The sequence below is a fragment of the Aethalodelphis obliquidens genome, unplaced genomic scaffold (assembly GCF_003676395.1).
Source record: "Aethalodelphis obliquidens isolate GAN/ISIS:26980383/991018 unplaced genomic scaffold, ASM367639v1 scaffold12, whole genome shotgun sequence".
In the NCBI taxonomy this organism is placed as follows: Eukaryota; Metazoa; Chordata; class Mammalia; order Artiodactyla; family Delphinidae; genus Aethalodelphis; species Aethalodelphis obliquidens.
The window spans coordinates 13463718-13478058 of NW_020837956.1; the positions used below are offsets into that span (position 1 = coordinate 13463718).

Consider the following 14341-nt stretch of genomic DNA (forward strand, 5'->3'; position numbering starts at 1 on the left):
CCTCTAACAGAAGTCTACACCTGAGGCCCGGCGTTACGATAGCCAGTCATTTTGGCTTCGGCTTGTCATAATTGGTAAGGTCTATCTTTCTGACAGCATTTGCCCAACTGGTTCCTCTGTCTTTTGAAGGCATGTCCTACAAGTGCTGAGCCCAAGGCATTATGGCTTGGAGGAGGGTTTGCTTGAACTATTTGCTGTGGCAGAAAGGTATGCATCTAGTTTACTAAAAACTATATGACATTATTCAGGAATTAAACAGGAGATCTTAGGAACAGCTTTGTTTGTACTTTTTAAGATAGAAATTTACTTGGTTTAAAAGCACCGCCATCCGTCTGACTCTGGTAGAGATACTGTGATAAAAGCTTTCAGGAATGTCGATAGCTCAAAATTGGCATTAGCCCATACACAGTTCTTGTCTACTGAAGTCTAGTAAGAGACTGATACATTGTGACAGTCTTGAATGATTAGACAAAGGTCATACTAAAGCTGGATATTGTAAGGTTGCTACAAAATTCATTTCAAAGGTTATATATGCCAGCACAGCCCTGGGAAACCAATGCTTATTTACTCAGTTGCTCAAAAACTAACTTCCTTACGGAACTGAGTACCCCATCATGAAGTGTAAAATCATTTCCAGAGAACCTCTCAAAAGCTACTGAATGGAGAATTTTACAAAAAGTCATTTTCTTATCAGATAAGATATTTTAATGTTGGCTTCAACCTTTCAATAAGTCAGACTCTTAAGATGCCCCTTTATTTTTCTTTAAAATTTAACCAGTTATTCCAAAGTCAGCTATGAAGCAGGCCTCCCTCATTCAAAACCAATTTACCTGCAGAAGGTTAGCATACTATTTCTTTAGGATCCTCAGAATCCTCTATTCTGTAAAACAAAACAAAACAAAACACCCCAGAAACTATTAAAAAAATCTGCCCAGCTGATTTTTTTTTTTTTTAAGGCGGGTAGGAGAGAAGGCATTTGTGCCTTTTATCTGAGGATTTCCTTCCACGTAAACTTGTATGATCGATCTGGAGTGCGACTTCGTGGGTTCAAATTCTGGCTCCACTTCTTACTAGCTAGCTGGAGGGAGGGTGGGACGGTAGAAAACCGCCCCACTTTGCCCATGCAAGCATTTCAATCATTTACTTGGAAAGAGAAATCATTTAAGATTATATCGTTTGACTGTAAATGTATTACTATAGTGCGTGTGATCTTGGGTAAGTCATATAATCTCTCTGAACCCGTTTCCTCAACTGTAAACCGGGAAACAATAGAGATTCGCAGCGCCGGTAAAGCTCAAAAAGCGCAGGGCTGTTACGTGGTAAACGCCCAACTTCTTTACTTACACTTGATAACCCCGGAGGCTCGGAAGTACACTTCCTACCTGGGTAACTACTATACAACCCACCCTTTCTCCGGGCTCGTCCGTTCCCCAACCTTGGAGAAAAGACCATTTCTCTCCCGGGTCTTTAAAATACTTTGTACTAGCCGACTGGAAAGGGCGCCGCGGCCGGGGAAGCTACCGCGGCCCAAGCGCCTTGGGCTTCCCCTTTGACAAGAGAGTCCCCACTCCGAGAGCAACGCGAGCCCAGATCCGGCCTTCGGGTGGGGGCCCGGGCGGGCGCGGCTGTGCGTGCGCCGCGGAGGGTGGTGGCGGTCCGCGCCCCGCCCTCGGCCGCCGCCCCCGCCGCTGCCTCGGCGTGTCAGGTGCCGTGAGAAGCGCCGAGGGACATGAGTGGAGCCGACTTTCCAGAAGCGGCGCACGCAAGGCACAGCTCCGCACGCAAGGGGGAGGCGACAGCAGAAGAGATTTTTCAACCCAATAAAGTTCGCAGGCGCGCGGAGATTGGCCTCCTCCTCTTCTACCCCCCACCCCTCGCCTCCTCCCTCCAGGAATCTTCAGAGTGCCCTCCCTCCCCTCCTCTCTCCAGTGTTCGTCCCAGCTTGGCTCCCCCGCCGGGCGCCAGGGCCTCCGACGCGGCCAGCGTTGCCCCGCGCTCTCCAGTGGGCGGCGCCACCTGGAGGAGTTTCTACGAGGGAAACCTTGGGGCCAGCTGCGGTGCGCCAGCGCTGGCTGGCCTTTGTGTGCCAAGGACACTCTGGGCCCCGGGGCGGGGGAGCGGCGTCCTTCAGGGATTCTCGATCTCGCCGCGGTCATGTCAAAACTGACATGACCGGCCGATTTGCTTGCGAGAACGTTAAAATAAAAATAAAACAATTCGGGATGCAGTAAGGCAAACCGCTACCACAACCGAACTTGCTTTTCCAAACTGACAGGTTTCCTTTCCCGGTTCTGGCGCCCAAGGATCTCGAGAGGTTTTCTCTCGGGGAAGGACGCTCAAGCCACCGAGAGGGAAGGGAGGTCGTACCCTCGGGGCGTGGAGGCACTCCCACCGAGAGCGCAGGGAGGTGCTCAGGCACCGGGGAAACTGTGCGGCCTCGATCTGGGGTGACTGCGAGGAAGAGTGGTTTTTCGGCAAACGAAAAGTTCACACCGCTGCTTCCAGGAAAGCCGCCAGCTACTGCGCCAAGGCCGTCGGGGCGCTCCGGGGCCGCCTCGCGTGACTACCCGCGCGCGCGGCGACCCAAGCTGTAGTCCGAGAGGCTTGGACTGTCCCGGCGCGCCCCGCCCCCCGCAAGCCCCGCCCCCGTCAGGTCCCGCTGCCTCCTCCCCAACACAGACCTTAAAAAAGAGAGAAGCGGGATGGCGCGTTTTGACTCTCCCGAGTGACTGTGCAAACGGGCCACGCCTGTGCGACGCCAGCTGTCAGAGTCGTGCGGGGGGCGTGGGGGCTGGGAATTGACTCTGTTCATCGACCCGCAGTCTCAATCCCCACGCCCTGAGAAAACCCTGACTTTGCCGAGGCCCAGGTGCAGCGGGGCTCTGCAAAGAAGACACCTTTCTCCGCCCCCATCCCAATCCAAGCGCCTCCGGCTCTGACGACGCCTAGAGACTCCAGAGTGGGCGCTAAAGTTCCCAGACCTGGCAACAGGTGTCTAGGGCGGGCCTCCGACTTCCTGGAGACACTTAGGTTGCGGTCTTGAATCCCACAAAGGCCCCAATCCGTCCTCGGAGCCGGCCGTCTGGCGCTGCTGGAAACCGCGCCGCCTTGCAGGTCAGTCTGTCAGCGGAGCCGCCTTACTGCGGCCTCTTGTGATGGGTTCTCGCAGATCAGGGGTGACGGGGGGCGCAGGGGCCGGGGTGGTAGGCACTTAGAGGGAACTGAGCGCCACAGCCTTGATGCACTCTTCCTCGCAGTCACCCCAGATCGAGGCCGCACAGTTTCCCCGGGACACAGCCTAAGCACCTCCCTGCGCTCTCGGTGGGAGCGCCTCCACGCCCCGAGCGTACGACCTCCCTTCCCTCTCGCTGGCTTGAGCGTCCTTCCCCGAGAGAAAAGGCATCAAGGCCTTGAATTGCAGGAACCGTTACGCGGCTGGGGCGGGGTCGGGGGGAGTCTGGGTCACAGAGAGGTAGAAACACGACCCTTCCCTTCTTTTTTGGGGAATGGGTTTAGAATGGCAAGAGGCGTCTTCAGCGGCGTCTCCAGTGAGCTAGCCCTGACCTGACCTACGCACGACCCCCTCCCTACCCAACAGTGCACGGTAGCCCGAGGCCGGGGGTAGGGGCGTAGGGCGCCCGCCCCTTTCTCTGCCTACCTGAGTGTCACGCCTTCGCCCTTCTCTTCCCAGCATGGCCACCAGCCTCAGCCCGGACGATCATCTGCCGCCTATCCCTCTGTCGGCCCAGCAGACCATGCTCCTGTTGCTGCTCTCGGTACTGGCCGCGGTGCACGTGGGCCAGTGGCTGTTGAGGCAGCGGCGGCGGCAGCCGGGGTCCGCGCCCCCGGGTCCCTTCGCTTGGCCGCTGATCGGAAATGCGGCGTCAATGGGCCCGGCGCCTCACGTCTCGTTCGCACGCCTGGCGCGGCGCTACGGCGACGTCTTCCAGATCCGCCTGGGCAGCTGCCCGGTGGTGGTGCTGAACGGCGAGCGCGCCATCCGCCAAGCCCTGGTGCAGCAGGGCGCCGCGTTCGCCGACCGGCCGCCCTTCGCCTCTTTCCGCGTGGTGTCTGGTGGCCGCAGCCTGGCTTTCGGCCAGTATTCGGAGAGCTGGAAGGCGCAGCGGCGCGCGGCGTACAGCACGATGCGAGCCTTCTCCACGCGCCAGCCGCGCGGCCGCCGGGTGCTCGAGGGCCACGTGCTGGGCGAGGCGCGGGAGTTGGTGGAGCTGCTGGTGCGCGGCAGCGCGGGCGGCGCCTTTCTCGACCCGCGGCCGCTGACCGTGGTGGCCGTGGCCAACGTCATGAGCGCCGTGTGCTTCGGCTGCCGCTACAGCCACGACGACGCCGAGTTCCGAGAGCTGCTCAGCCACAACGAGGAGTTCGGGCGCACGGTGGGCGCGGGCAGCCTGGTGGACGTGCTGCCCTGGCTGCAGCGCTTCCCCAACCCTGTGCGCACTGCCTTCCGTGAATTCGAGACGCTCAATCGCAACTTCAGCAGCTTCGTCCTAGACAAGTTCCTGAGGCACCGTGAAAGCCTTCGGCCCGGGGCCGCTCCCCGCGACATGATGGACGCCTTCATGCTCTCGGCAGGAAAGGAAGCTGCCGCGGGCTCTGGCGACGGCGGCGCGCGGCTGGACGAAGAGTACGTGCCGGCCACCGTCACAGACATCTTCGGCGCCAGCCAGGATACTCTCTCCACCGCGCTGCAGTGGCTGCTCGTCTTCTTCACCAGGTAAAGCCTCCAGGAGGCTTGGGATGGCCTTCCTCCCCTCCTCTGTAAAAGGCAGAATGGAATTAGAATATGCTAAGGTCGCGACTAGCGCGCAGGGAGGGTTTGGGGTTTCGCTCCAGGTCCCAACCTCCCAAATTTGAGACCGCGTCCGGAAAGCGCGACTCAGGAAGGCGCGGTGCTGGCCAAGATGGGCGCGCGCGCACGCCCGCCCCACCCAGCGGCGCCCGGATGGCTCCGCATCTCTGATCTTGTCGCTACCCGCTCCGAGGGGGGGCAAATTTGTGTGAAACTCCTTGGAAAAGCAAGAGTTGTTTTTCAGTGCCCGCTGATCATCCCCGATCTCCCGCACTGGCACAGGAGAAGCAAATTTGGAACGGTTCCGAAGGAAAGGGCAGCGCAGTAAAAAAAAAAAAAAAAAAAAGTTAAATAAACACAGCAGCCTAATCGGCTCGGCCAGTCTTCAGCGCGGATCGGAAGCCGCCCGGCCCTGGAGCCAAAAGCCAATCTCTCGTCAGGGCTTTGTACACCGGCAAAGGTACCGATTGGCGGTCGGGCCTCACGGACTGCTAATCCGAAACTTCGGGAAAGCGGCCAGAAACCAGCGGATTGTGCTGGGTTTCTAAACCCGCCGCGCTAGAAGTGTCAGTGTAAAGAATGGGAGAAGCAGTAACTGTACCGAGCGCAGAGCGGCATCTAGAAAGGCAAACTGGGTATCCGGGAGGCACCTGCAGCCCTCTAGGATCCTTGGGCTCGGCTCGGTTAGTTGGACCCCAGTCGCGGACCTCTGCTAAATTTGTACACGCACGAATTAAACAGGTCCCCGGTATCCCCAGATTGAGCAAATAAAAAAAATTTACATAGGACATAGTTATATTAAAAGATTAGTCGCTGTTTATCTGAAATTCATGTCTAACTGGGCAGCCTGCATTTTATCTGGCAACCTTACCCCAGGGGTAAATGTCTCATTCAAGGCAACTCTTGATTGCCTTGAGAGACCAGAAATCCTGGTTGTGCAATTTCTTGGCGCACAGGAAAGCGATAGGAGAAGCTGAATTTGCTGGCCCCTAGAAACTGGAAGGTAAAAACAACTTCTTTTGTTGTTAGAATCCACTGCATTAGAATCCTATATTTCCTTATGTACTGTACAACTGCTTTTCACAAATCCTTCTTCTTTTTTTTCTTTCTTTCTTTTTTTTGGTTATATTTAAAATCACTTTTCAGTATTAATATCATGGAAACACATATGGGGGAGGGGCAGAAATCGAATAAAGAGAAGTCAATAATAACAGGTCAGGAAGAAGACAATTCCAGAATGGGATCAATAAGTCCTTTGCATCCCCAGATAAGCATGTTATCTTTTGAAACAGCCTTTCTTTTTTTCACTAGAAACCGAATTGTAAATCGTTCTCCGGGTACCCCAATTGGGCAGCAAAAAGAAGTAAAACAATTTTGGGATCACTTTCAATTCGGTATAGCTAATGAGTCCTTTTTTCTTCTTTTTAGTGAAAAAATACGACAGGGGTTGGCAAATTACATTACCTGTTTTTGTATGTAAGTCTTATGGAAATACAGCTATGCCCATCCATTCTTGTGTGGTCTATGGCCGCTTTCACACTACAGCACAAGGCAGAGTTGGATAGTTGGGAGGCAGAGGGTTTGATCCACAAACCCTAAAATATATACTATCTGGCCCTTTATGAAAAAGTTTGCAGACCCCTGAAGTATGAAGCTAAAGAAGCGATTTTTAAAATCACCCATAATTTCACCACATGTGTGCTTAATTTTTTTTTCAGATTCGCAAGAATTATTTACAAATGTTTTGACTTCTGACATTTCCACTCACTGTAGTGGACATTTCCCTGTCTTTTAAACTTGATTTTAGTAATTTTTTATGGCTCCATAACATTTTGCCATAGTAACGGATTGTTATGTACAATCATTTCTTGTGTTTTAATGTTGATTGCATTTTTAAAATTTCAGCTATTGTGGTTATGTTTTTGTACCTGCTAAGTTATTTCCTGAAAACACATTTCTAGATCACTGGGTTTTAAAAGGGTGGGGAGGAGTTACCCTTATAGATCTTGCTTTGTTTTCCGAAAGGATTGTACTAGTTTTATTGGCAACAGTGAATAAGTATTACAATCTGTACCGTAATCTCGTGAACATTGGGGATTTGCTTTTAAATTTAGAAGATATGCAGCTTTATCTCTCGGGATACCAATTATCTTTGTATAAAATGAGAACAGTGTGTCTGCTGGAATTGTCTAGGGAGATGAGGAGAAAAGAAGAACTCACTTTGAGGGTTACATTTTAATTTTTGTGGACCCCGGGGCTTTTGCCTTTGTAGACATCTTACTCAATAAAAATTTTTTAAATTAAATTTTATGACTACATTGGTATAAAGATTAATATATTAAAATTATATATTGAAACATTCTCGTTGACCTAAAAGTTTATTTTCTTCTGATAAGAAATGAATTTTCATGAGTCCCTCAAAAGTGCTGTGGGTCCTAGGCACTGTCCCTGCTGTGCCCCATGGAGAAGTCGACCTTATCCATTGTTGTGCTTTTTCAGGCTGAGAAAACTTAGACCTTTTTTTGACTTACGATGGGAACGAGAGCTTGAGCCATGGGAGACTTATTACAGGAAATATAACAAACTCCATCCTGTAATGCAGTGATAAATTAGGAAACCATTTTAGATTTTTTTTTTTGGCTGGAAATCTTAATTCAGTTTCTGATTCAGATAGCCAGTTTAAAGAAGAGTGGTATTAAAATAAATTGTAATGGGCTTTCTACATGAAAGAAGAATTAGTGTTCCTGACTTATTTTCTCTCTCTGCATTAAAAACCAAACAGGTATCCGGAAGTGCAGGCTCGGGTACAGGCAGAACTGGATCAAGTGGTGGGTAGGGACCGGCTGCCCTGCCTGGACGACCAACCGCACCTGCCCTACGTCATGGCCTTCCTTTATGAAGCCATGCGCTTCTCCAGCTTTGTGCCCGTCACCATTCCTCACGCCACCACGGCCAACGCTTCTGTCTTGGGCTACCACATCCCCAAGGACACGGTGGTTTTTGTTAACCAGTGGTCCGTGAATCATGACCCAGTGAAATGGTCTAACCCAGAAGACTTTGATCCAGCCCGATTCTTGGACAAGGATGGCTTCATCGATAAAGACCTGGCCAGCAGTGTGATGATTTTTTCAGTGGGCAAACGGCGGTGCATCGGGGAAGAGATTTCCAAGACGCAGCTGTTTCTCTTCATCTCCATCCTAGCTCATGAGTGCAATTTCAGGGCCAATCCAGACGAGCCTTCGAAAATGGATTTTAATTACGGCCTGACCATTAAACCCAAGTCATTTAAAATCAATGTCACTCTCAGAGAGTCCATGGAGCTCCTTGATAGTGCTGTCCAGAAGTTACAAGCTGAGGAAGACTGCCAGTGAGAAGCCAGAGGCAAGCAGAAATTTTATAAGTACACAAGTCTTGGGGGATGGAGAGTAAAATTAAGGTTTGCTTTTCTTTTTCCTAGCTCCTCTGTGCCACTTTCTCAATTAGCCTCTAAAATGAGCATAAACCAACTGACCCGCAGATGATGTGCTTTGTACACATGTCCTCAGAATGGCATCTCATGAGCAGTGGGCTGTGTAGGAGCTCCAGGAGCTATTTTGAGTCAAAGAATTAAAGGACCCAAAGAATTTTTATACATATATTGAATGTTGGTAATCATAATTTCTTGAGGGAGCATTCTTTGGAGTTAAAACACACATGTGCATAGATACAGAACTACCTAATAAAGAGGCATATTAGTAACCATGCCTTGTCGGGTGGGATCCAAGATGGATGTGCTGAAGTCTGCTCCATCGAAAACCGTATTAAGCAAAGTTTCAGGAAATACTGTTGAATATGCAAAGGCAAATAATTTCAGTGTAAGACATGTGATTTGGGGTGATAAGGGAAAAAGTAAAGACCAGAAATTCCCTTCTCACCTTTCCAATAAAATAGCTTGGTTAGGCTCTAATATCTATGGATGGATTTATCTTTTTGCCAACTGATGGGCTTCCTGTTACTTTTCTGGATGAGTCATAAAGTTATTTGCTTGGAAAGAAATTGATAGCAGTTGATTTAGTGGGTTTCAGTGATTTCATGAATTTTAAAGTGTAAATTGTAAAAAATTCCAAGCTGAAGTCATACTGCTCTTGGTTGCCAAAGTACAGAATTTCAATCATGAGAAAAAAAAGTTACCAGCTTAGCTAAGCTTTAAGTTGTGTGATTGTAATGTACTGACTTCAGTAAATCTCATAGGTTAAAAAGTCACCAAGTAGTGTTCAATATGGGTACATATATTACATAATTATTCAGAAGCAATATGTATTAGTTATTTTATTATTAAACAGTATTAATTATTTTGGTCAAGAAAGGGTTGAAAAGTGTCTTTTATAATGTCACAGCAAATAGAAAAGTACAACTAATTTAACCAATTTTGGTCCAAATACATGGTATGAACTTGATTAAATCAACTGTTTTTGACATCATGGAAAGCAAGTTGAAGCAAAGTCTCTTCTCTCATCCAAAATTTGAATGAAAAATCTCAAAATTAGATCTGCAAGATGTGTTCCTTATCACTTTACAACATGCTTATTAAAATTATATTCACAATACAGAATCTTTTTTGAAATTGATCTAGTTAATAGGTTTTAATTCCAAACTCTTGACGTGCTTAAATTTTAATTTTATTTTAAAGCCATTCTGATTATTGAGTTCTAGGAAGTTACTGGAAATCTGACCATTAGCCTGTGAAAGGCAGAGAGATCGAAGCTGTGTCTGCCTGGGGAATAATGAAAAAATGCAATGAATTATCTGCATGTTCTTTATTAAATAACAGGGGGGAATTCCCATTATAATGGACCTAGTTTCTCTTTTAAATGATTTTCAAAAAATAGCATTGGTGTTTGTGTTTTGGAAAGTCAGAATCAGTCTTGGGAGATTGTTTGGAGGATTGCATTGCATTTCAGTGGAGCCAGTCAGATCAGTTGTGCTATTTAAGATGGCCAACCCAGCGAGCAGTCACTTTGGTAACTGTGAAAACATAAAGCTTGAACAAAATCTGTATGTTCAGTTTATGTAAATAACCTGAAAACCTTTTTTAAAAAGTGATGGAAGATTAACAATGTACAAAGTGAAGTTTGGAGTTTTAAGTCTTTTGCTCGCAAACGTCCAAAAGAAGTTGTGCAGTGTCCTAAAAGCTTACTGCTTGTTACATTTCATTAAGCTTTTAGGAGACTTTTTATCAAAATTATAAAGGGAGGAGTGTATGATGGTTGTGGGGTCTGGTAAGAGAAAGGAGTGGAAAATAAAAAGAAAAGGAAGAAAGATGGTTAGACATTCTCCTACTCCTTCAAAATTAATTAGTCTGAAGTATGAGTATTTAGAAGAAAGATGTTCCACGTGCCAGTGTTGAATCCCAAGTAGATTTTTAAAAATCTACAACATAGCAACTCTATTTTATAATTTGGAATTTTTATTAATAAAAATTTGATATAATTTTAATTAATAAAATCTCACAGCTGTACCTCTTGAATATGAAAACACTGTGCCAGTATTTTTAAAGGCACTAAAGTCAACTGTGGAAATCAGGCTTACCCAATACATTTCAATTTGGGGGGTACTGGCTATTTCAAAACATTGTTACCCACCCTTCCCTGCACCCCACCCCCTGCAGGGCTGAGACAGTAATCTGGCGCTGCCCTAGCCTGCTTACTCTGAGAGATGGTGTGGCAGCAAAAGGAATCATGTACCAATCTGGATGCCTGCTTAAGTCAACCGGGTCCAGATGTGCTGTAGCCGGTGTTTAGGTCCGTAGGCTCGGTTCATCTGGCACTTTCGGCAGTGGGCTGAGGTAGAAGAAAGTAAGGTGGGAGATTTCCTGGTTTATTTAATATGTTTGTAACCCAGTTAAAGGAAGGAAAGCAAAACCAAAAACAAACAAACAAAAATAACCAAATTCGGGGGCTACCGTAATCAGGTTACTAGCTTGATCAGAAAATCTAATATTATTTCTGCCAGAGAAAGAATGTACTTGCTGGTCACCATTTTACTCAGAACATCTAATCCAGGTTATTACAATAGTTAAAGTATATTGTTTATTAAATGCTTCATTTATATATTAAAGCTTTGACTTTGTAAGGAAACTGCTTTTTTTCCAAAACAAGAGGAAGATGTCTCAGGTTTGTTTTGTGGATTATCTAAAAGCTTTCATGTCTCAGAACTTAGCCTTTACCTGTGAAATGCTATTATGGCCTTAATATTTTCATATCACATCTATATTAGATCAAATAGTTGCACAGCATTATGTATTAATTTGTATGTTTTTTAGCTATGACACAACTTTGTAATACAAAGGTATACTTTAGTAGATGTTTAAAATTCAAGGAGAGCTTCTTATTTAACCTTTTCTTGTTTCTGTATTTTATCATGTATGCTTTCCATCTGTACATAGCAACTGTAATACATAGTTGTAACTGAAATAGATTTGGGGGACACAGCATTAATATGTGGCTTTTACTGTTCGATATGCCAAATTTAAAAAATTCTACACCTGTAATTACCTGTAATAGGACACCATTACCAAAATAATAAAAATCACTTTCATAATCTTGTTAGGAAGTTTTACTTTACGTTATAGCAAATACAGTCCAAATACAGTCTAATGCATTTATTTATTTCAACTACTATTTGTAAGTGCTTGACTTAAAATGTTGCATTGTAAATATTTTCTTTGGCCATTCTACATTTTAGGCAGCTTGCCTCTTTCTTTTAAATAGGCTTTCGACATCCAGTCTCCTACCAAATTCTTGATTTCTCCTTATTTTTTAAAATTGAAATACAGTTGGCTTACAATATTATATTAGTTTTAGGTGTACAGCGTAGTACATAGATTCAATATTTTTATAGATTATCCTCCATTTAAAGTTATTACAAAATAATAGCTATATTCCCTGTGTTGTACAATATATCCTTGTAGCTTATTTATTTTATACATAGTAGTTTGTACCTCTTAATCCCCAACCCCTATTTTGCCCTTCCCCCCTTCCTTCTCCCCACTGGTAACCACTAGTTTGTTCTCTGTATCTGTGAGTCTGTTTCTGTTTTGTTATGTACATTCACTTGTTTTATTTTTTAGATTCCACATTATAAGTGGTAACATTTTTGAATTTATAAGAACCAACTCAGAAGTTAAATCTCAGTGGCAAACACCTGGCAAAGTGGCAATTAATTTCTAATTTTGAGAGATTGAATAGATTGAGATTTTAAGATTCTGACCTTATAGTTCTGCTTCTTCTAAAAAATGCAGGACATATTCTTCCCCCTCAGCAGCACACCAGTCCTTTTCCTTGAGTATTTCATTCATTCATTTTTTTTCTTTTGACAGGAAAGCTTTTGTTTTTAATTTGGTTGGTAAACATTTATTCATTCATTTTGTAAGGGACGTGTGCCTTAATTAATAAGTGCCGTTAATGTCCAATAAAATAGAATGGATGAGAGTATTCTTTAATACACTATGTGGAAATATTTTTCTGCTGACATTTTTAACCTGGTAAAAGACTTGACTTCCCAGAGCCCCTGCTGGCACTCCCAAGCTTTCACTGCCCCACCCTCACAGATGGCAGGGCCGTGCAGTAATCTGGGGCTGCCCCTTATTTCTTCCAGAGTTTAGCTCCCATTATTGTGAAATCAGGAAAAGTAATTGTAAAGTATAATTGCACACAGTGTCATTGATCCTTTGACTTGAGAACATCATTTTGGAAGCCGAAAGGTATAGTTAGGAATTGGTTTAAGAGAATACTCACTTGTTTTCCAGATGTCCTAACTTAGGATCTTGGAAATGGTCATAAAGGTTCAGGATGAATGAAATAAATATTTTCGTAGGAAAAATATTTTTTAACAAAATTGTAATTGGGGTCAGGTGTTTGCAAAAATGTCAAGCAGAGTTGAATTCCACCCAATCAATCTGGTAGAATATAAGACTAGAATGCAGGGTGGGGAATGAATGCAGCTTTGGACATAAAACAGGTGTGAGTGTTGCAAACTCATAGAGATTGTTTCTATAACCTCAAAATCGGTCAGTTTTCCTGCACGAGTGCTACAGAAGTTTTGGCTGTTAACTTGCCCTTATTTTGGTTTAGTGACTCACATACTCTCTGCTCTCAAGTTTTGATCTATTAGTTATAATTCTCGGAGAAGGGAGGAGAAAGAAAAGAAATTAATATATTCAAATATATTTGGAAGCAATTATTTTTAATGGGAAAGATTGGAGGAAAATAATCTAGTTTAAACAGGTAGGGGCAAGCTATGGGTAACCAACAGCTTTGTTTGTAGCTCCTTTATTCACTCACACAGAGGCTACGTGGTCTTCAGTAACACTTTTCAACAGGGGCCAAGTATGAGGGGAAGAAATGAAACTCAGATATGTTTTAAACTAATACTGTGTTTCATTACCCTGCTAAGCACGTGAATGCATCATCACACAACAGTCCCGTGAGGGAGGCAGTAATGTCACGGACCAAAATTCTACGTTGAAAAGTGTCAGTGTCTGGATGTTCCCTGGAGATGAACTGACTCCAAAGCCTGCTGTCTTTGGACTAGAGAGCTTGTCACTTACCAAGCTGCCCATGTTTGGGTATACAGGCTAGTCCGTCTGTTTTTCAATTCCTGTGATCCCTGGAGTTTCAGCAGCAGTGCCCCTGCTTTGTCTCGGCCACATGCCACAATGACAGTGTGAAGTGCTAGGAAGACTCACAATACTCCTTCCTTCTGAGAGAAGCATCCTCAAGCAAGAAAAAAAGAAGGGTGTGTGTGTCATGCTTTGTTTTTATAATATTAAAACTTCTCTCCCATAATCTGTGAGCCAGGAATTTTTGCCTGAAGGCCATCCATAGGTTGGACCGGATGCCTGATTTGAGAACCCTCTCTGATAGGACTGGAGGAGTGCACCACACTGGATATTGGCTCATGTGACTAATCAGAACCTTTCCTGCTCTCAGAGACCTTGAATAGGATTAAATAGGAAACTCTCAGGCCAGAGAGAGAGAGCGCGCAAAACCAAGGCATGAATGAGACAGGTGTGTTGACGGGAAGCCTACCTTCGAAAACAGTGTGACTGGAGCTACTGGAACTGGTTTCGGACCACTTGAGATCCCTTTAGGTGATAGAAAGGCTACATAAGCTAACCAACTAAATATATTATGTTAAATAAACAGCACACTATTACACAAATTACGCAATATTCCAGCACGCACCTAACAGCCCCTGAGAGCCCTGCAGGCCAGGGGTTAGGAGTCGCTCCACCAGCCTGCAAAATCTTCCAGCTTCTTTAAAAGATTTTTAATTCTGCTTTTATTACTATTTGCCTACTTTTGTTTCTTTCCCTCTCCATCTCAATACTGCCTAATGTGTACTTTTTTGGTACGCGTTCCAACGAAATGTGTATGATTGTTTTGTATACATGTTTTTTTTTTTTTAATTTTATTTATTTTTGGCTGCTTTGGGTCTTTGCTGCTGTGCGCGTGCTTTCCTTAGTTGTGGCGAGCGGGGGCTACTCTTTGC

At 45.4% G+C, this 14341-nt stretch overlaps 1 protein-coding gene and 1 long non-coding RNA gene across 2 annotated transcripts in view; one reads left to right on the forward strand and one right to left on the reverse strand.

Moving 5' to 3' along the window:
- Positions 1-3770, reverse strand: part of LOC113623830 (uncharacterized) — a 20603-nt gene extending 16833 nt beyond the window's left edge. Inside the window, exon 1 of the long non-coding RNA XR_003434089.1 lies at positions 3659-3770. This is a non-coding gene — a long non-coding RNA (uncharacterized LOC113623830). The remainder of the gene's footprint in view (positions 1-3658) is intronic.
- CYP1B1 (cytochrome P450 family 1 subfamily B member 1) lies at positions 1762-11390 on the forward strand. Its single transcript, XM_027113352.1, has 3 exons — positions 1762-3114; positions 3692-4735; positions 7593-11390. Exons 2-3 carry the CDS (start codon positions 3693-3695, stop codon positions 8179-8181), a joined length of 1632 nt encoding a protein of 543 aa, XP_026969153.1. The 5' UTR covers positions 1762-3114; position 3692; the 3' UTR covers positions 8182-11390.
- Positions 11391-14341: the final 2951 nt, after the last annotated feature.

What these genes read in the sequence shown, in the direction of transcription:
- CYP1B1 (XM_027113352.1), top strand. Translation starts at nt 3,693, where the DNA reads ATGGCCACCAGCCTCAGCCCGGACGATCATCTGCCGCCTATCCCTCTG. An exon ending in CTGCTCGTCTTCTTCACCAG is followed by an intron (nt 4,736 to 7,592) that starts GTAAAGCCTCCA and finishes AAAACCAAACAG; the next exon opens with GTATCCGGAAGTGCAGGCTC.